The sequence below is a fragment of the Cyanistes caeruleus genome, chromosome 7, assembly GCF_971803275.1.
Source record: "Cyanistes caeruleus chromosome 7, bCyaCae1.hap1.1, whole genome shotgun sequence".
Classification (NCBI taxonomy): domain Eukaryota; kingdom Metazoa; phylum Chordata; class Aves; order Passeriformes; family Paridae; genus Cyanistes; species Cyanistes caeruleus.
The window spans coordinates 32,019,595-32,042,080 of record NC_141707.1 but is presented as its reverse complement, the minus strand read 5'-3'; the positions used below and the strand labels follow the sequence as shown (position 1 = coordinate 32,042,080).

General features: G+C 44.4%; 1 protein-coding gene across 2 annotated transcripts; it reads left to right on the top strand.

The window, feature by feature from the left end:
* Positions 1-2,293: 2,293 nt before the first annotated feature.
* On the top strand, positions 2,294-22,336 carry MUC13 (mucin 13, cell surface associated). Of its 2 annotated transcripts, none has more exons than XM_023931314.2 (15): positions 2,294-2,583; positions 5,030-5,095; positions 6,815-6,880; positions 8,813-8,878; positions 9,652-9,717; positions 11,308-11,427; positions 12,305-12,411; positions 14,093-14,154; positions 15,523-15,671; positions 16,930-17,055; positions 18,177-18,288; positions 19,327-19,364; positions 19,858-19,945; positions 20,164-20,368; positions 21,242-22,336. In XM_023931314.2, the coding sequence occupies exons 1-15, from the start codon at positions 2,526-2,528 to the stop codon at positions 21,284-21,286; spliced, it is 1,374 nt and encodes a 457-aa protein (XP_023787082.2). In that variant the 5' UTR covers positions 2,294-2,525; the 3' UTR covers positions 21,287-22,336. The 2 variants fall into 2 exon arrangements, with proteins under 2 accessions (XP_023787082.2, XP_023787083.2); XM_023931315.2 differs by having other exon boundaries at positions 2,355-2,583; positions 5,033-5,095.
* Positions 22,337-22,486: the final 150 nt, after the last annotated feature.

Sequence of the window (22,486 nt, the reverse complement as noted above, 5' to 3'; positions counted from 1 at the left end):
TGTAATAAACACAACCAGTAGGTAGGAGTGGAAGTAAAGTTAAAAAATGTATGTAGTACAGCAGCTCCTGCTGTGCATTCACTGTAGAGAACAGTTCTAATGTGCAGGACTGCACACTCAACCAGTAGTCTCTATTGCAGGCAGAAAAACTGCACCAGTTACATCTGCTAAAGACCTGGCCCTCGTTTTCAATAGTGCCCTGGGAAGTTCTTTTGGAACTTCACAGACAACTGAGAGATTTTAAGACCTGTATTAATCCAGCTGTGCCTTGAGGCAGTGTTGGAAATTTGGAGTGTATCATGAAGACTGAAGAGTGTAGGTCTGGGAGATGGACATTGCCAGAGGATGGGTGACATCCAGCTCTGCCACTCTCCAACAGCCAGGTTTGTTTTCTGCACACCCATTCCCACCTGAAGCACCTGCTGGGGTCTGGGGCTCACAGCACTGAAATATGTTGTTCTAACAAGGCTTCAGGATTAGTTTTTGGACATCCCCTGAAGCTGGGAAGGTCCTGGTAGCCTGAGGAGGAGGCTGGACCCTGGCCAAGCAGGTAGGCACAGGGCACTGGGGACAAACCTTTCCCAGGCATTTCCTTCTCTCATTCTGTCAGCTTCCTGGCAAAGCAGTTTTAAGGAGGGGCCTGGAAGAACCAAGTGATCTGTTACGGGCAATGGGCATGGGAGGGAGCAGCAGCAGGGCAAGATCTGAATCCACCATAGCCTGAGGGAGCAGACAGAGGGAAAGGGGGGCTGCCTGGGGGTCACTGCGGGGACTAGGGGTAGGTGTGGGAAGCAGGATGCACTGGAAGGACTTAAGGGACAGAGATATGAAAGAAGGCACAGGCAAAACCCCCACATTTCAGGCTCAGCATCCTGAGCAGGTTCCCAGAGGGATAAGGCCACTCATTCCTTGTGCCAGCAGAGAGGAACACAATCATTTTTGCTATTTGTAACCAGCAGTGTTTCCTGGTTCAGTGCAATTTAACAGTTTAAGACAGCCCTAAGCTCAGGAATGACTTGAGTAAAGCTTCTGGTCTCTCTCACCCTCCTTCATTCAAGGAGGTACACCCTTTCAATAGAGAGATTACCCAAGACTGCATTTCTTGTTCTTAAAACAGAAGATCAAACAAAAGCAGATGAAGGGAGAGGCATTCACCACACTGAGCTGTTACCTGGCATTCAGTAGTGTTCATAACCTGCCTGTGTTGCTGGCAGTGGGGTCTGCCAGAGGAGATCATCACCATAGCCATTAGAAGTGGCATTGCAGGGGGTACTCTGATGGGTTTTCATCCTTCTTGTGTTTGATAATGATAGTATAACCTGTGTTTACTTCGGAGAAAGACTTTACTAGCAGGATACAGAGTCACTCAGAGCTTCAAACTGAGAGAAGTTACACCTTTGCCTGAAAAGGAGGAACTGGATCACTGATCTGGCCCAGCTGATCTCAAGCAGTACATTTTACTGGAGCACAAAGCAGAATGAATGCTGGAGAACTTGGACAGGGGAGCCAGCTAAAAATAGGAGACTTTGGGATAACCAAATCCTGCCCACAGAGACCATTTTTTCCCCATCTTGGTCTCTCACTGGCCATTTCAGAAGCTTCCTGGAATGCAGTGTTAAAAAGTCTCAGCCTCCAACCTATTTTCTCGGTATCGCAGCAGCATTACCTGCTTCATGGCTTTCTGGGCTTCTTGTCATTTCCAGATCTGCTGCAGGCTTTGTGCTCCAGCCTGGCCATCCCTGGTTACAAATGTCATCCTGGCAGGAATACACTTCCTCTCAAGAGAGGGAAGCTGCCATTCAGATAAAGACAGGAGCATCTGCTGGCTGTCCTACCTGCTCCTTCCCTTGGCCCACCACTTTAGTGAGCCTGCAACACACATAGGAAGGCAGCAAACAAACAGCCATGATCACTGCCAGAAGGGCCAACATTCTTTGATGTCAAAGGTGCAGGTGTTTTCTGTTTCTTTTTAACCTGTAAAGCAGTAAGAAGTGCTTTAGCATGATTTTGCTTATAAGAAAAAAAAAAAAAAAGGAGTTTGAGGAATTAAGCTTGTCTGTACTGGTAATTTATTGCAAGGGAAATGAGTGTGTGGATCCCAGGTACTCTTTTCCAAGTGCATAATTAGCATGCCTTGGGATGGGGTCACCTCTTCCACTTTAAGAATAGATTATATGGCACCCTTCATTTAATTTGCACAGAAGGTGTTGGTATGGAAAGCTGGCAGGGGATAGCTGGTGCACTGTCAGTTCCCATGTCAGCTTATTTAGCAGTAACTTCCTTGTGTCAATAGATCTCAAGTATTTATGACTTAAAGGAAGAACGCTGCAGGTCCAGAAATCTCCTCCCAGCCTGAGGAGGAAGAAAAACACTGCTTGAATTTATCATTTGCCACTTGCCACCATGACGTCAGCTCAGGGCTGAGCTCTCTACCTGTGGCTGGGACCTTAAATGAGCTGCTGCCAGAAGAGAAAGGCACTTTCTCTCAGGCTTAGCAGCAAGTGGCAGCAGCAACAGAAGTGGCAATGAGACGCTCTGTGCTCCTCGCTCTGTGGCTTGGCCTGGTGTTGAGCCTTTTGAAAGGTAAGAACCACTATCTTCTGTTTTGTGATTTATCAAGGCAGCTATTGTGTGGCAGTGAATGGATTTTCTAGTACTTTCAGCAGCTGTTGAGAAGCCAGTTGTGATACACAATTCTGCGTTTTGATTAATTAACGATGAAAGATGTCACTGCAAGCCAACGGCTTTCCTTGTTTGCAGAATAATGGAAAATCACTGGTGCTTATGATTAACCTAATTCAGCCTATTCCAAGAACAGTTTTCAGGACTTTCATATTAAGCCCAGGTAATTTAAGCTCTGTTACAGTCATAACAAAAGGTGCAACTGTTCCACCCCAGTACCCTTTTGGCCAGAGGCTCCTTAACCAGCCAGACTGGAAAGCAGCTCCCCCTGAGCTGGCTCACAGAGCTTTCGTTCCTTCCTGTTGAAATAAATTAATGGAAACATCACCACCAGCTTTCAAGAGGGTTGCATCATAGTCTGTTCAAACTAAAGGTGTCATTCCTTAAGCTGTTTAATAGATTTTCTGGCATTGTGCCAAAGTTGGCAGTTGTGGCCAGAGCCTACAGCCAAACTTTCCTTTTCCGGATACTCTGGGAGGTATGAGGGGTTGAAGACATTAGCAGAAGTAAAGCATCTATATGAAGAGTTTTTTAGCAACTTTAAGCTGTGAGAAGACAGGAATTCCTAGCTAATACAAAGATACAATTGCTGAGATATCAGCCAAATTAAGACCTGTTAAGCTTACAAGCGGTGGCAGACAGTTGTGGGTCTCTGTTGACTACTGTTAACAGATGTATTTCCAGCAACATCCACAGTGTGTTACAGACCAATTTTCAGCTGTAAATCATAAGCATAGAAGTTTTCAAGATTGTCAGTTGGTTGGTTTTCTGATTGGAGGCTTGTAGGTAACAACAAGATGTGAAAAATCTTGTGTCATTACTTACAGAAGGCAATATGCATTTTTCACTTGATCAGAGTTTGCATCAGGATATATTTGCCCAGAAACCTTTTCCATTCTAAGCAAACATTGTAAAAATGGATGTGTCCATATGAATAGTACTGGCAGATGCCCTGCCCTGCTCAGCAGCCAGATGTCTCTGCTATTGTACAACCTTGGTGGTAACATCCATTTCTTTATCACAGTGGTAGTGCCCAAGTCCATTAACACATGCTGTTTCCATACATAGAAGGTCAGATCTAGGCACACACAGCCATAAATTAGCCACGTTTGCTCAGGTTACCTCAGCCCATCCACAAGTTCAGTTGCAGCTCATGCACTCATTTGGCACCATGGATGCTGTTCCTGAGTCCAAAGGGTGCTCCTGGACAATGGTTACCCAGAGCCTCCCAGCTATAACAGCTGTAAAAAAGCACTAACTCTGTAACAGGTGGTTGTTCCAAGATCCATTGCCTGTATCCAGCAGAGATTCATATTATCACAGTTATAGGAAAAATATCCATTTATGCTAACTGGGGAACAAATAATGCTGTTTATAGAACTCAGTTTGACCAGTGGAGGCAGGAGACCTGGCAGGGAACTGGCAAAATCGCTGATGTTTCCCCTTCACCTAGAGGAGGCTAATGGATTACTTGTCTTTTGCATGTGCCTTTTCTATGTGAGATAGATTGACCATCAGAAAAAAAGTGTAGAAGGTTTTCCTCACTTTCGATTTTCAAAGCCCAATAAAGCTCTAGAAAAGTGGGGTCTATTTTTTGGATGTCTGTTGAGGTGTACAGGGTGTGATAGTGACATGGGTTTTAGCCACAAATACATTAGTCTTTCATCTGCATGCTTCTAATGCTTTAGATAGAGTTTTGATTGCAGCAGCATTTATTCTGTGTAAATAATTTTATTCCTAACTCATAAAGATTAATTAAAAATTAATAATATTTAATTAATCATTAACTAACTTAGATTAAAGTTAGATTACATTATTGAAACTAGCCGTTTTTCAGTATCACACATTTATCAACAAGGCTGGTTTATGACTTGTTCTTCTTACATCTAGGGAAAGCAAAAAAAAAACCAAAACAAACCCCTCAAACCTGAAGTCATTCTTTATATCAAGAGCTGAGAATGACACAGGTTAAATAGAGCAAAATTCAAAAACTTTAAAATAACTAAAATATTTTGGAATAGACAACAAAGACTGAAACCAAAGTGTGAGGAGCTATTTTCACCAATTGGCTGGTATCAGCCAGGTTTCCCCTCCTTTCAGAAATAATGATGACAGGGAAGGAACAAAAAGAGAAAAAAATAATGTATACTGTCATAAGTGCATAGCAATGTAGTCTAGGGAAAGAGGGTCTTATGATGATCTAGCAGAAGAAGGATTCCTGGCCCCTCAGCCCCACAGGGATCCACTGCACCTACCTGCTCAGCAGTTCTACACACACAGAATTCCTCAAGACTTTTTTGGCAGACAGTGCTAAGCAGTGCTGACATGTCTCTTCTCTTCCCTCCAGCAGAAGCCAGTACTGTAAATGGAACAACTCCTCACCCAAAAGAGCTGCCAACACCAAAAACTACAGGTAAGGAGAAAAGCTTTCAGCCTTCCCCTTCTGGGCACAGCTTGGAGCAACCAAGCCCCAGGGAGTGCTGCAGATACCCAAGGAGGGAGCAGTTCCCCTCCTTGGGTATCTGAGCCCTGCAGGGAGCTGTTCCTGAGGCTGTTGGAGCAGGGCAGGGAGGGAGCTTGGGCACAGCCCAGCAGGGAAGAGATCAGGGCCATGGCTGGGGACCACAGAGCAAACCCTGCCTGTCATGTCCACTCCCAGCTTGATACTGGGGAGCCCCAACCAGGAGGGTCAAACTCCTGCTGGGATCATCCTGAGGAGGGACAGCCTCCTCCTCCCCTCAGCTCTTCCTCCATGGTGGGTTTGCTCAAGCACATCCCTCCTGCCAGCACCCCACTCCTCCATCAAGAAGTGATGCACTGTCTGTTCCCAGCACTGGGAATGTCCACGTGCCTCTGACTTCCAGCAAATGATCCTGTGCCAAGGGCCTCAGTGGGGAAATACACGTGTGCAGGCTGTGCCCAGTCTGATACTGCTGCTGCTGATGTAGCAGAAGGATTCCTGGAACAGAAGTAGCCTGCTGTCAGTGTCCACAGGAATCTATTACAGCACAGGAGTGTGTGTTAGCAAAGGAGACTTTCTTCCACTGCTCTGGAAGAGTTCAGATGGGGTTTGGAAGGATGCTCCAGCAGTGCTGAGTGCAGAGGCTGTGTGCTTGTGGATGGGATGCTCCAGAGGCTCCTGTGACTGCCAGGGCTGCAGGGAGAAATGTGTGGTGAGCCTACAAATCAGCATCAGCCACCTGGAGGAGAAAAGCAGGGAGGGCACAGACCTGCTGCTGGTCAGGAGGGGCCCAAGAGCAGGGTGTGAGAGAAGGGCTGGGAGAGAAAAATAACACCAAGGCACACGAGGCCTGGGGACAGACCAAAGGGGAGGTAACGCTGCCCAGAGCTGTGGCTGCTCAGCCACACACAAGTGCCCCCACACTTATCTGTACCTAAGTTGTCCTGCATGCAAAGACTTCCCTGGTGCTGCCCTCTCTCTTCTTCTCCCTCCGTCAGAAACGGCTGCTTCTGCTAACACAACAGTGACACTGGTGACAGAAGCCACAGGAGCCCCTTCTGGGAACAGTCCCAGGGAGCTCTGCAGCCCCCACAGAGGTTTCCCCAAGTTCCTCTTGCAGGAGAGGCAAAGGTGCCCAGATCAAGGCTGTGAATGCCCTCCACAAGTTCCTCTTTCCCTGCTGGTCTTTGCTGCATGGAGAGGGCATTGGGGAAGGGTTGAGGAGGCTGCTCTTTTTGTGCTTGGTGCCTTTACCTCCTGCTTCAGGCCTGGATAGAAGGGGATCCCTGTAGAGATGCCCAGGGGAATCCTGTGACCAGATCCTGCAGGGAGCTGTGCCTCAGGCTGGTTGCTGCTGGGTGTGACAGCTTTGGCTGACACAGCTGTGGCCATAAAGCCCACTGAAGCTGGGGCCACAACACTGTGTGTGAGGTCCTTGTGTTCCAGTGCTGCCACTGGGGGACAAGGGGTCATGGGCACATCAGATGACACAGGTCTCTCAACCAGGGAGAGCCAAGAGGCTGGGCAAGGGTTCTCAGGGCTTTGGCCCCTCAGCCCCACAGGGATCCACTGCACCTACCTGCTCAGCAGTTCTATACACACAGAATTCCTCAAGGCTTTTTGGGCAGACAGTGCTAAGCAGTGCTGACATGTCTCTTCTCTTCCTTCTAGCCAACGCCAGCACTGTAAATGGAACAACTCCTGGCTCAACGGTGATGCCAACCACAGAAACTAATGGTAAGGAGAAAAGCTTTCAGCCTTCCCCTTCTGGGCACAGCTTGGAGCAACCAAGCCCCAGGGAGTGCTGCAGATACCCAAGGAGGGAGCAGTTCCCCTGCCTGGGTTTCCCTGAGTTCTTCTCCCATGGGAGACAAAGTTAGCCAGACCATGACCTTGAATTAGTTCCATTCTTCCCTCTTTCCCTGCTGGTCCTTTCTGCAAGGGGAATGTGTGCTGGAATATTTGAGGAGGCTGCTGTTTTCATGCTTGGTGCCTTTGCCTCCTGTGCTGGGGGCTTACAAGAGGTTCCATGCCCAGAATGCCCAGGGCAAGCACATTACTGGGGCCTGCAGGGAGCTGTTCCTGAGGCTGTTGGAGCAGGGCAGGGAGGGAGCTTGGGCACAGCCCAGCAGGGAAGAGATCAGGGCCATGGCTGGGGACCACAGAGCAAACCCTGCCTGTCATGTCCACTCCCAGCTTGATACTGGGGAGCCCCAACCAGGAGGGTCAAACTCCTGCTGGGATCATCCTGAGGAGGGACAGCCTCCTCCTCCCCTCAGCTCTTCCTCCATGGTGGGTTTGCTCAAGCACATCCCTCCTGCCAGCACCCCACTTCTCCATCATGAAGTGATGCACTGTCTGTTCCCAGCACTGGGAATGTCCACGTGCCTCTGACTTCCAGCAAATGATCCTGTGCCAAGGGCCTCAGTGGGGAAATACACGTGTGCAGGCTGTGCCCAGTCTGATACTGCTGCTGCTGATGTAGCAGAAGGATTCCTGGAACAGAAGTAGCCTGCTGTCAGTGTCCACAGGAATCTATTACAGCACAGGAGTGTGTGTTAGCAAAGGAGACTTTCTTCCACTGCTCTGGAAGAGTTCAGATGGGGTTTGGAAGGATGCTCCAGCAGTGCTGAGTGCAGAGGCTGTGTGCTTGTGGATGGGATGCTCCAGAGGCTCCTGTGACTGCCAGGGCTGCAGGGAGAAATGTGTGGTGAGCCTACAAATCAGCATCAGCCACCTGGAGGAGAAAAGCAGGGAGGGCACAGACCTGCTGCTGGTCAGGAGGGGCCCAAGAGCAGGGTGTGAGAGAAGGGCTGGGAGAGAAAAATAACACCAAGGCACACGAGGCCTGGGGACAGACCAAAGGGGAGGTAACGCTGCCCAGAGCTGTGGCTGCTCAGCCACACACAAGTGCCCTCACACTTATCTGTACCTAAGTTGTCCTGCATGCAAAGACTTCCCTGGTGCTGCCCTCTCTCTTCTTCTCCCTCCATCAGAAACGGCTGCTTCTGCTAACACAACAGTGACACTGGTGACAGAAGCCACAGGAGCCCCTTCTGGGAACAGTCCCAGGGAGCTCTGCAGCCCCCACAGAGGTTTCCCCGAGTTCCTCTTGCAGGAGAGGCAAAGGTGCCCAGATCAAGGCTGTGAATGCCCTCCACAAGTTCCTCTTTCCCTGCTGGTCTTTGCTGCATGGAGAGGGCATTGGGGAAGGGTTGAGGAGGCTGCTCTTTTTGTGCTTGGTGCCTTTACCTCCTGCTTCAGGCCTGGATAGAAGGGGATCCCTGTAGAGATGCCCAGGGGAATCCTGTGACCAGATCCTGCAGGGAGCTGTGCCTCAGGCTGGTTGCTGCTGGGTGTGACAGCTTTGGCTGACACAGCTGTGGCCATAAAGCCCACTGAAGCTGGGGCCACAACACTGTGTGTGAGGTCCTTGTGTTCCAGTGCTGCCACTGGGGGACAAGGGGTCATGGGCACATCAGATGACACAGGTCTCTCAACCAGGGAGAGCCAAGAGGCTGGGCAAGGGTTCTCAGGGCTTTGGCCCCTCAGCCCCACAGGGATCCACTGCACCTACCTGCTCAGCAGTTCTATACACACAGAATTCCTCAAGGCTTTTTGGGCAGACAGTGCTAAGCAGTGCTGACATGTCTCTTCTCTTCCCTCTAGCCAACGCCAGCACTGTAAATGGAACAACTCCTGGCTCAACGGTGATGCCAACCACAGAAACTAATGGTAAGGAGAAAAGCTTTCAGCCTTCCCCTTCTGGGCACAGCTTGGAGCAACCAAGCCCCAGGGAGTGCTGCAGATACCCAAGGAGGGAGCAGTTCCCCTGCCTGGGTTTCCCTGAGTTCTTCTCCCATGGGAGACAAAGTTAGCCAGACCATGACCTTGAATTAGTTCCATTCTTCCCTCTTTCCCTGCTGGTCCTTTCTGCAAGGGGAATGTGTGCTGGAATATTTGAGGAGGCTGCTGTTTTCATGCTTGGTGCCTTTGCCTCCTGTGCTGGGGGCTTACAAGAGGTTCCATGCCCAGAATGCCCAGGGCAAGCACATTACTGGGGCCTGCAGGGAGCTGTTCCTGAGGCTGTTGGAGCAGGGCAGGGAGGGAGCTTGGGCACAGCCCAGCAGGGAAGAGATCAGGGCCATGGCTGGGGACCACAGAGCAAACCCTGCCTGTCATGTCCACTCCCAGCTTGATACTGGGGAGCCCCAACCAGGAGGGTCAAACTCCTGCTGGGATCATCCTGAGGAGGGACAGCCTCCTCCTCCCCTCAGCTCTTCCTCCATGGTGGGTTTGCTCAAGCACATCCCTCCTGCCAGCACCCCACTTCTCCATCATGAAGTGATGTACTGTCTGTTCCCAGGGGTCTCAGGGCTTTGACCCCTTAGCCCCACAGGGATCCACTGCACCTACCTGCTCAGCAGTTCTATACACACAGAATTCCTCAAGGCTTTTTGGGCAGACAGTGCTAAGCAGTGCTGACATGTCTCTTCTCTTCCCTCTAGCCAACGCCAGCACTGTAAATGGAACAACTCCTGACTCAACGGTGATGCCAACCACAGAAACTAATGGTAAGGGGCTAAAATGCTTTGGCAGTATTTTCCAGGGAGTGCTTGGAGTTACCAAGTCCCCGGGAGCTCTGTAGCTCCCTCAGACCAAAAGGAAGTCCTCAGACTGGGTTTCCCACGTTCCTCTTCCAGAAGAGTTAAAGCAGCCCTGATGGTTGCCATGAACACTCTCTATTCTTCCCCCTTTCCCTGATGGCCTTTGCTGCAAGGAGAATGTGTTGAGGAAGATTGGAGGCGGTTGCTGTCTTTGTTCTAGGTGCCTTGGCCTGTTTCAGCAGTCAGGGATACAAGAGGATCCCTGCAAAGAGGTGCCCAGGATAGCTCCTGACCTGGCCCTGCAGGGAGTTGTGCCTGAGGCTGTTGGAGAAGGCAGAGAGGGAGCTGGGGCACACCCCAGCGTGGGGCTGGGGTCAGGAACCGTGTCTGGGGAACCTTGCATGTGTCCATCCCAGGAGCTCTCCAGATCCCACCATCTTCTATCCCAGTAGGGCCTTCCAGTGTAGGTAAAATGTACCCACTTAATGCTGGATCTCCCCTCCACTCTTCCCTGAGGGCCCTTAGTGCAAGTGGAATGTGTTTGGAGGAGTTCACAATTCTTGTTGCTTTCTGCTTGGGATCTTTTTCATTAGGAAAAAAATTTTGGCTTCACTAGGTTCACTGGAAAAAGTATTTGGAGATGAACCTTATAGGAAATGAAAATTCATTAGGTGTTTTACATTTTATTTTTTGGGGTATGAAGGAGACTTCCTCTTTATATTTTTTTCCCCCCATTTCACAGAAAATATCTCATCTATGAGAATGTACTTAGGAAGTGAAGTGTAAAAAACAAAGTTTGATGTCTTGGACAAGAACTGTGATTACCATCCTATATATAAGATGTATAGAAATATAACTTCTAATTACTTATTAACCACTTAAATTATGCATAGATATAAAATACATACTCTAAAACCTTAGTGAATATATATAATTACTCTGAGAAAATATTCTATTGTGATTCCCTTTGGAGCCCTCATTTGATTAATGTGTCTGCAGTAAAGGACTGTGCTATGACACTGTCATAATAAGGCAAGTATGAACCAGTGCAGTATAAAAGAGACACTGGCTATTGTAGTCTTACTGTTTAGACTGTTTTCTAACAGTCACTGGTTTGTGCAAGCCTTGATATACTTTCTTTCTTTGATTTGGTTTTAGTTGTAGTAAGTAGAGTTGAACTGTGAATGCTCAATATGACAGATAATAAATTTCAGACATAACCCATGTCCTCACTGGGGTATCCTGCTAGGCTGTGTAGGGAAAACATATTACTATACATTACTATACAAGTATGTATATATATATATATACACATATATAATATATATATATGTATATAATATATAATTATATAATATATAATTACTATATATTATTAAACAAGCAAGATATAGCTGTATGCTCTGCAATTGCATCTGTAGTCTCTAAAACAGACCTGGTAGATTTCTTCAGTAGAAGTATATATAATATTCAATATATGAGTTGCTTTATATATGAACTGGCTATTGCAGAAATTCACAGAAACCCTAATGTCAATATCTTTCATCTTGGTATTAGTGGACTTCTGCAGTGAACATCCTTGTGGAATAAATTTTGCTACATGCATTTCCTTAAAAAGCAAGTATACCTGTCAATGCCGATATGGATTCTACTACAGCGATAAGAACTGTTACAAAGGTGAGTTGCAGAAGGACATAAGTGCTTTTAGTTACCTGCTCAGGTGAATTTTGCTTCCCACATAGCTTGTTTTCATGTTATAATTGAAAACACAATCAGTCTGGGAAAGTGACTGCTGAGTGATTTCTTGCTTTGCAGACAGCCACTCCTACAATGACCTAGATTGCTATCTCACAAAACAGTGACAGCCAAAGAGGTTAATGTTCTAGGAAAAGAAGGTGAATTCTCTGTCAGGGATGCAGGAGATTAAAATGAGTGAGAAGCAGGAAGAAAGTGCAAGTGTAAACCTGACATCAATATTAATGACAGTGATTTAGAAAGGACCAAACCTATGAAGACCTGTGAACAACCAGATTGATTTTCCCCACTGCTAAACGCTCATCAGAGTCCTGTTGAAATGCGTCTCTGAAATGCTTCTGAAGGCCAAGCATGTGAGAAAATAGGGCTTGTTATTTAAGGATCAGCAAGCAGGATTCTCAAATTTATTTGTGAGACTAAAGAAGCAGGTCTATTCTGAACTACTTTCTCTGTAAACCACATTAGCTGCTTAATAGCTGCAGGTTCAGAGTCCTTAATATATGTAACACCTTGCATAGAGTCTTTTATCTTCAGGCCATGTAACATTTTAATGTTACTCAGTTTCATAATGAGGACAGATTGGTCAGGCCCAGGATCCTGCCTTCTTCCCTGGAGGCCAAAGTACATCCCCTATTGTGACTGAATTTGTCCCCTACTGATCCCTCCTGTATCTGAAAAATAGCACTGATTTATTTTCTGCATTGTATTTCCCCATCCCTGAAGACTACGGTGAGCACTCTAAGGTGAAACTGGACTTTGTTGAATGCTTTCTAATTTACCCACTCTGTTCTCATTCCAGGGCAAGTATACCCAGCGACAATTGCAGTGAGAGCACTTTACAGTAGTAGTCTTCACAATGTAAATTCCACGGAATACGAAAAGCTGTTCGACAATGTATCAGCATTTGTGAGTGACAGTGGCTTTCCTAACCATTTATTAAATGCTATACTGGATGTCATGCAGACAGAGAGGACACACACTTTCTTTAATGTGGGGCCTGAAAAGTTCCAGTCTACAAGAAATGTGCTTCTTTCAAGGAATGCTTCACATTAGTTTAGAACTATTTATAAAAGACTTGAACTTTGCCCTCAGACGAGCACAGGCATGACTCTTGCTGGAGTGAAGGGATGCCCTGAAGTAATATCTGCATTTTTAATACCATTTCTATTCTGGGGAGTTCTCACATAAACTGCTCTGCATCTTTCACCGTTTTCTCTCCAGAAACAGTGGGCATGAGTGAAGTTTTTCAGGCTATTGAGTTTCTGATCTCTGCTGTTTGCTGAAGGCTCAATAATACTCAGTGATATGAGTAAAAATGAACAATTTTAATTTTTTTAAAGAAAAAAATTGACTCCACACAGCACAAACTCTTCTGAATGGCTGTCCAATTGTGTCTAAATACCAAATAATAAGCCTCTTCCATAAGTCTGTCAGTATTTTAATGTTATTAGTGAAATGGATAGTGCACATTTTTTATAATTCTATGATTATACATGAAATTTGGTAATAGATTTCCTGGAGAAAAAAGATGATCAGTTTAATTTATACTGCCATGTTGAAACAAGTGGATTTGCTTATTTCTCTTTCTGGCAGTAAGGAAGAATAGATATGCAATTCTACCAAATATCTGATTAAAAAATATTCACCAGATGTTAATCAGGAATCATCAAAAATAGTTATAAATGTCTGCATTTTATTATATTGCTTACTATGAATGTTGTAGCAGAAAGTGACAAAAAGTTGTTCCCCCATAATGTTAAAAAATATTTTCTCAATTTTTTTTGTCCAGCATCTTTTCATAGTATGGCTACAGAAGAACATCATATGTAGGACTAAAATAGATACATAATAGAAGGCAAAAGTGAAAATAGCATAGAGTTTGCATAAAACAGCAACAAATCTGAATTTTATTGCACTGTAAGATGGATAGTTTATCTTCCATTTCAGTTGAATTAGATATCTTATTCTCTTCTCACGGTGCCTCCTGCTTGTGTGGGAGTCGAAGGCAGCTGCCTCCACTGGTTGTTCCCAGCTTCACATGGGATGAGGGAGAGCAGTGACTTTTCTCCTGATCCTGTTCAGCTCCCAGTGCTTTCATGAGTGCTCCTTCCCGCAAGAACGACCCCTGATAATCCCACTCCACGTGCCTCTCAGGGACACGTGCCATCTGTGAGGAGGTTGACTTCTCCCTCTTCCCCCTACCATAGATTCCTGATGGAATTCATAGAAATCCATAGATTTCTGCTGTGGAGACTCCCTCCTAAGCCATGAGTTTGCAAAGGGGTATCTGTAACTATCAGACAGTTAACACTAATGCAATATCTGACTTTCATTCTCCATCCCTGCACTGCCCTCCCATATTCTGTGTCCTTCCATATTCTTCATCACCACCCCACTCTTCTCTTCAGAAGAGAAGGTTGCTCTTCTGCAGTACCTTGCCTGGTGGATTTAACACATCACATTACTTTGTTTGTGCTTATGGTAGCATATTCTGTATTAAAGTTTTACTGCTGAAGCCTCAGTGGTTCATGTGATTTTGGTCCATGTTTCTGCTTGCCTTGAACTCAAATTTCTTTCTCTTTTATAGTTCAGGGGGGCCTTACAACATAATGCGACAGGCTATATGCAAACCAACATCATAGAAATCCAGTAAGTTTCTCAGTTCTTTTTTTATTTTTTTTTGCACAGGACAGACTTCCACACACCTCATTTTAATCTGTTTCCCATGAAGTACTCAGTTCAGTAAAAGATATGGGATGAGTTCAGCTCAGAATGCTTCCCTGTAAAGGACGGATGCTGGCCCAATATTTTTACCCCAATATGTCTGTGAAATGGGCTGGCTGATGTCCTGCTTCTAGCACCATGTAGGACACAGCACTGTGCTGTAACTAACAGTCCCTGTGATATCTGACATGTCTGAAATTCTAACAGTTAACTCTGAGGTTTCTGTGACCTCTGGGTGAGCTACCCAGCTTGGAGTCTCACTTCATTTAAAAAAAAATCACCCTGTTACAGGAGGCATAGAAAATGCATTTAATTGTGCATTTGTTGGTGTCTCCTGGTGGCAGGTTGAGCAAAGATGCTGCTGCATGGGTTGTGGTGACTGTATCTGTGGGCATAGGTCCCTTGCTGGTCTAGGCAGACCATGTGAGATGTCCCTCTCCTCCCATCCCCATCAGTTACAGGTTACTGTCCCCAGAGCTCTGCCAGCTTCTCTGTGTTTCCTGACCCCCATCAAGCAAAACCTGGCATGCTAGCACATGTGTCAGCCCTTTCAGTGCACCCCAGGGATTAAGCAGCTAAACAGATTGTTGCTCTAACAGAGCTGTGTGGGCAGTACCCTCCAGCAGAGCAGTTGTGAGGTGGGACACAGTAACACCTCAAGGAACTTCAGCAATCTGCCACTTAAGGATAGTTGTGTGCTTATCCTGGCAGCATGAGGTTTAGCTGGAGAACAGAGAAGTCACTGCTGCTCCCCACCTCACGGCAGGGAGCTTGCTGTGAGCAGAACCCAACCCAGACAGGGTGTAGTTTGCACAGATACCTCTACATCACAAACAGACCCTTCTGCATTCATTGTGGTCATACCCTAAATTGCCTTCACCACGCTTCAGGGTGGGCTCTCCACATCATGCCTGGATGACACCACAGGCTGATGGAAGCATCATCCAAAAGTTACATTCTAGCAGCTGAGGTTCTCCACACTGCAGCTGGCTTGAGGTTAACCCAGTCAGAAAATGTCAGTTGTGTATCAACAACACACAAAGGAGCGATGTTGTTAGTCTTAAATCCAGCAGCTAACTATTTATGCCTGGATCTACTGGAAAGATGGCTATCAATGTGTTCCTGAGCAAGACTTACTTGTTTTCGGGTCTCTTGGCAACCACTTACACTATGGGAAGAAAGACGCTGGGGAGAGAGGGAGATTTGGCAGAAATTTTCTCTCATCTTTGCATCTAGCTTGCTATCCATATGGAATATGTGAAACTTTAAAATGGTACTATCTGTCCTTTGCAGAGATGCAAGAGAAAGCAGAAATTCTGTTCTCAATGTAACAGTGACAAACCTGTTCACATGGGACACAACTGAAAATGCCACCACAATTAATGATATAATACAACATGCAATAGAAAATGGAAACATGTCCTATGTCTACTCCTATGAAGGTATGTAACTCCTTGCTAGGGAAGTAATTAATCAGCAGACACAGAGGTTCTTAAAACCTGGTTGGAAGATTTCTGTGGGCATAGGAGCCCATCAAATCATAAGCCCTGTTGATTTTAAGGAGCTGAATATTAAATCATGGGTAATTTTGAAGAATCAGCCATTCAGTGCTAGGCTCTTTTGTCTTATTACAGCTGCCTACTTCCTGTGTAAAGAAGAAAAGGAAAAGATTTATTCCCTGGTGAATAATGGCATGGTGTTTTAACCTGCTGAGTGTTAGGAAGTGGGAAAAATCAGGATAAAATAAATACAGATACATATTGTGCTTCTGAGAATAAGCCAGTATTTTACTGGCAAAATAGGATGAAACTCTCATAATAAGTCATGGTAATTGAAATGAGGCCTCACCAAATAGCTACTGAGCTAAAGGATTTGTTCATCTTAACCAGTAAAGTCTTGCATTATTAAAAGTGTAATACTGGGAGAAATAGTTTCCAATTAAAATAAGGATTTTTTTTTTTCTTTTTAAATTTTTTAAAAAAATATAAGTTCCTATTTTGAAATGAGCTTTCTTAAAGGGAATAGCTAATAATTAAGAGTCCATTTCATGGCTTAAAGCCTGAGTTTGGTCTCTGAAGGTGACTGTATCCTCAGCCATGAGGAGGAAATAGAAAACCACTGAGAGCTTCCGAGGCAGTCACATCCCTCTACAGCACGCCATGCACTGAGGCCTTTAAACCATTCCCAGCACAAGGATGTGGAGCTAAAGAGCAACACTCTGGGCAAACAGGACACTAATGCTGCTCATGGAATGAGCTGCATGCCCATAAATGTTTATATCCCTCTAGAACTGTATGGGATCTGGGTCTCACAGGTCAGTTGTGGAGAAAACTAGGAGAAGAGTTATGGTGTTTCTCTGTATGGTTTTTTTTAAGGTGAGTCAGAAAGTCAGTTTTCAGAATATGGACTTAGGGGAAGAATGTCCCTTTTCGTAGACTGGAGGCAGGAAGGTATGGAGCTAGTCATAGGAGGCTGAGAAACAGAAGGTCAGAAAATGTCACAAAAACAGGACCTTAACTGGTAAAGGGCAAGGAGGAAAAAAAGAGCGGGTCCAAAAGCCTGTAATATTAATGTCACAAGAAAAGGATTTATAATGTTTTCTATTTAGAATTACTAAATAATTGGTTTATGTTTTACTGGGTAAGTGCACTGCTTTCTATGAAATGGTATTCAGGTTTGCTCCCTGTTTCTCTTTTAAAGTTGCAGAACATTGTTCTGTTTATAAATGTGATAACAGAACCACAGATTGTCATGGGAGCATGTTTCCAGAATGCAAATGCAAACCTGGTTTAGCAAAGACAATATGGGATGATCGTTCCTGTTCAGGTAAGAACCTTGCTGCTTTATCTATCCCTGAAAGGCTGACCTGCTTATTCCCTGTCTCAGTCCCTTTTTGAGAAGGGTGCTGGGCAAATGTGCTGAGCTCTAAAAATCAGGGAATGTGCATCCTGTGAAGAAAGCTGTAGAAACACATCCTCATGTTTCACTTTGAATAAATCTATAATTTTATCCCAGCAGAATAAATTATTAAAACTCGATAAAATCATCACTGAAATCAGTGAGTAGGCAAGTCCTTAAACACATTGTTAAGATCCTGGTAAAAACTGAAAGCTAAGCAGGTAAAGGATGGAACAAATTGAATTCTATACTCACAGCCTTCTCTGCTAGGACATATTTTGGGAATAAATTCTACATGTTACTTGAAGGCAGCTGACAGAATTGGAAGTCTCATGATCCACTACAATGGTCTGTTAAGGCTCTGTCCCTTGTTAATAATTCTAAATGATTTAGCATTACCTGGATTTAGACAGGCTTTTGTGAGAAGAATGATTTTTGTCACTTTTGGGAACTGTTGTTAGGGCTTTATTTACTTTCTTGTTTTGAGTCTTTTATTGAGTGCTTTTTGTATTTTACCTACCCTCCAAAGCCCTGTGATGTACCTAATTTTCTTCAAAATACTTTATTTTTTTCTTATGGAAACTAAATTTTTCACACTACAGAAGTTAAAAAAAAGTCTAAGATGTAAGATTTACAACAAATAATTCAAAAATCCATGATAAAGTTATGAGAGCTGGCTACAAAAAATCCCAGTGAGATGTGATCCAGTGTAGGCCTTTGTGGTCCCATGCCTGTCTAAAACTGATACATCTTGCCAAACAAATCATCTACTGTGAGATCTAACTTCAGGCCATTGCTTGCCTATGGAAGATGCAGCCTAGCCAGACTTCCTCTTTGATGAAATTGGATGGTTTTAAACACAGCCTCTTCACTTCTAATTTTGTGATTTTATATTTCAGTTTTTGTTTTACATAGTGTCAGTCCTAAAAAAGCCCTTCTGATGTTTTAAAGCACAGGAGAGAGGGGTGTGTGTGTGTGTGTATGTTCCCAGAGCAAAAAAATAATCTTCTATCTGCAATTCACTGATGTTTTTCTCCCTGAAAATACAGTTTGCAGTGAAAGCTGTTCTGCAGCATCATACAAGTACTGTGTAAGAGAAGAAGGGGTTCCAAAATGTAAATGTATGGCTAACTATAAAAACATGACTGGAGACTGTGTGGCGTGAGTATTCGGCTTCTTATCGCGCTCCTGTGTTGTGGGTGAAGGCAGGGGAGAAGAACATCTGTCCCAGGGTCAGCTGCAGTCCAGGAGACCAGGGGGTCAGAGGGGTGCCCCAGGGGGATGGACAGCAGCTGGTGTCACAAGCTGTGACTCCTTGGCCTTAGCCTTTTGTGTGCACTCATAGCACCTCGGAGGAAAGGCAAGGAGACCCAAGGTCACCCGTGAGCCAGGGATAAAGTAATTCAGCACACAAACTACCCCAACAGCGTGGCTGAGCCATGGGAACTGCTGTGCTGAGGTGTTTAGTAAGCAACAGGCATCAGAGCACGACGTGCCTCCAGCCCCTGGAATGTTTGCACTGGTATCAGTGGGGACTGTTTCCAGACAACTTTCAGACCCATGTTATTCCTGCTTGGTTTTCTCTCTGAAATTATTTCTGTCAGCTCAGGATCAGAATGGGACAGTGTTTGCTGGTGAGGCTGAGTAAGTGACTGGTTGTGCCCCGTTCTGGTGGATAGACAGAGACTCACTCCCCATATCCATTAATTCAGCTCTTTTTGTAGTTATTACTGCTGCAAATTGAACATTTCTTACCATAAAATCAATATATTTTAATTATAAGAAACTACTATGGGAAGAAGATAGAGTTGTAAATCCTTATAGACCTTATACTGAGGCATTTGTTAAAGTCATTGCATGGCAATTCCAAGTGGCTCAGATGTGCAGAGTTCAGTTCTTTAGAAAAATTAGGTCCTTTTAATATTTTTCAGACTGAGAGCCTGAAACTTTGAGTGCTGAGATCACCAATCACTCTGAAAATCTCAGACTGTTTCACTCTAATGAAAGTAAATGATTTAACAGTAAGAGAGGGTTAAAGAGGAAACCTGTAATGAACACACTTTGTGGAGAAATTGCTGACAAAAGGGGGATATATACTATTGTTTTGTGATCATAGAATGGTTGGGATTAAAAGGGACCCTAAAGATCATATTTTCTTTCTTCCCCCTTTTTCTTTTTTCTCTCCTGTCTCTCCTGTAGCTGTCCAGTGGGCTACGCTGGGGAGGATTGCAGCGACAGTAAGTATAAGAACTTCCAATTTTTAATTATGGTCTTGAAAAATACCTAGTGATGCTTAATCTGTCTGAGCTAACAAAAAAGTAGCAGACTTTAGGGGTGCCACCATTCTGCATTTATAGAAGGAAAATGTTAAGGAAAAAAAGTGAAATTTTTCTGTAGTCTCATGTACCTAGGAAATGAGAAGAGCCTATTTGACACCTAACTACACAATTTAGCATCAGTACTAGCTTAAACAATCCCTACAATCCTCCCAGCTGTTCCTGTCCCTCACCTATAGCTGTGTGTAAAACCATTCAGTGCATAGCATTAGGAACAAGAGCTGGGGTCAAAATAGCTATCCATAACAAATGGTCTTTATTGCAGATCCTTAATTTACATCTTCCTGTGTCCACAAAATGTTGTAAGCACCAGGAGCCTGGAAATAAATCCCTTTCCTTTTCACTGTGAGTTATTAATTGACACATTTCTTCTTTGCTGTTTTTTCTTCCCCAGATAGTGAACTCATCCTTATAATAGTGGGCACAGTGTTGGGAGCTGTTGTCCTGATTTTAGTGATAGCAGTCTCTATTGTTTCAGTCAGGTAAGAATATTTCTTACAGCTGAATAGAAACTGCATTGTTGTGTGTTCATAATAAGGGTTTTGCACTAGGTATGCTTCAAAAATGTGTTGCATGCCTCAGAACGGGACTGACTATTCCAAATAAGGTGGGAGTGGACAAACCACTTAGTTGGACTTAATAAGTAAGGTACACTAAATAGTCTTTTAAAATCTCTTTTGTTCTTTCATCTCCTCTGAAGAGCAAAGCACAAACAAAATCCAGAGAAGAGGAGCCTGATAAAGCCAGGGTATACCGACAAGAATACTTCTGATGAGAGACCAAGCTTGTTCCCCAGGGTCCAGACCACTTCTGGCCACACAAACCCAGGATATCAGCCAAACAACCCCTATGACATGCGTTCCACAAATAGAGACAATTTTCCAGAGAGAGATTATGACAATTTGGTAAGTGTTTCACATAGTCCTGTAGGAATGGAATAGGAGCAGTAGCACTGTGGGCTACAGACACTGCTGGAACCTAAGCTCCCCTCTGCACATCCTCCCTTGGTCTAGAAAGCCAAAGTAGTACAAAGGCACCCAAACAACTGTAGCTGCAGATGAAAAAAAATGTATTAATACAGAAATTTTCCTCAATGCAGAGATCAGCACTCATAAAGACCTTTCTAAGCCCCAGTAGTCATCCTTGAGCCACAGGAGGGATATGTGAAAAGCAAGGGTCAAAGCAAGAGCTCGGCTGCCCAGTGCTCTGCTGGTCATAGGATATTTGTCTGCACTGGCCAAACTCATCCCTCAGCACAGCTGTGCCTGCAAGCATCACAGGCTGCTACCACCTGAGCTTCTTTTAGGCTGCTGTAGAGCCAACAGGTGCTGCAGTGGCACCTCCCAGCTGCAGACTCATGCAAGATTCACAGTCAGCTTAAGCTGGGACTGATGGCCAGGGGGTTGTGTCCTCCCACCTGGCTGCTGCTGCCTCATTCACAGCAAGAGCATCTGCAGCTGCTGCAGCATTGCAGAGGGGAAAGGTGTGAAGTGCCATGAAAAATATTGAACAGTTTTGGCACTGTTGTGGCCCAGGGCAGCCAGGTCAGCAGAGGTGTGTCACTACATGGAAGGCATGTTGTAAAAAAGAAAGAAGCCTGTTTTATCCTTGAATTCTGCAAGGGAGCTGTGGAGGAAGCAGAGGCTTGAGATTAGTTCAGTTTGGGTTAATAACACCAAGGTTGTGGGATCAAACCCTCTATTGCCAATCATGCAAATGCTGGACTTGATGATTTTTGTGAGTCCTTATTTCTTTTCTTGTCTGACAATTCTCTATAGTACGAAGCATCACAGGAGCCTAGGGGCTTTAGGAGGAAATATTGAGTGACCAGAGCAGTAGAAGGATGAATGACCACCACAACTCTTGGTCAGAGCAAAGAGCTTCACAGCCTCTCACCAATGCAATTACTTCAGCAGAGAAGACAACACCATCTTAAACCCCAGATTCTCTCAAGATTTTCTAGAGGAAGATTCCTGCTTGAAAGAGATCATGGACAACTTTGAAATAAGGGAAAAATGTTAGAGAGTAGGGAGAAGAAGAGGACTTCTTTTAAAAGAGCTAATGTGGTCTAATAAACATTCAACTTTTTCAATGAGGCCAATCCATTGGCAAGAGAGTGAGTGTACACAAAATACCAGGATTTTAACCCTGCTGATTTTCATTTCTGGAAGATGGTCCAGGCAATATGTGTGATGCTGAAAAACATCACTACAGAGCTTCACTTGGATTTGTGCTCACTTAATTTGAACTACAGCTTTGGGCAGATGAAAACTGTTTTTCATGAGAACCTGACCTGTTTCACTTTACTATATTAGATACAGGTTTTTTCACCCTCCTCAACCTGCCAATATTTCCCATCTGAAAGCATTCTGTTCATATCTCTGCTGACATGGGTTGTGTGACACAATGGCACTTGTCTGACCTTTTCCACAGCCTTCCTTCCCAATACAATGGCAAGATATGATATCTTCAAACAAACACTATTCTTCTTCATCTTGCAAAACTGCATTGATTTTACATTTTTAGCTCCTGTGGAAAGTGTTAGCAATTTTTTTTTTTTTTTTTTTGATTTTGCAGTCTTTATTTTTGAATGATAATAAGCTTGGTGTTTGGGTTTTCTTAAATTTTCTTACATACAGTAGTTAAATCTGTCTGTAAAAGGATTTATATTTTACTGTATTTTACTGAGTGTGCATTATCTGTTGACCGGCATTAATATTATAGTTATATAAAATACTTGTATGCACACATATGTACATATATTTATAGGCTACAATCATTTAAAGCATCATTTAATTCTGTTGTATTTTGTGTTTTGATTTTTATATATGCAGATTAACTTTTCCTATTAAACATTATTTTTTTTCTCAGTACCAAGGCTTTCTTATGTTCCTCCCAGTGATTTAAGTGTTTGTTTTTTTTAAATTCCAGACTATTTTATGTTAAAATTTGTGCAGACTTTAGACACAAGTGCACACAGACTAATTACATCAGTGCCCTTCACTCAGAAGTTCAGAAATGTT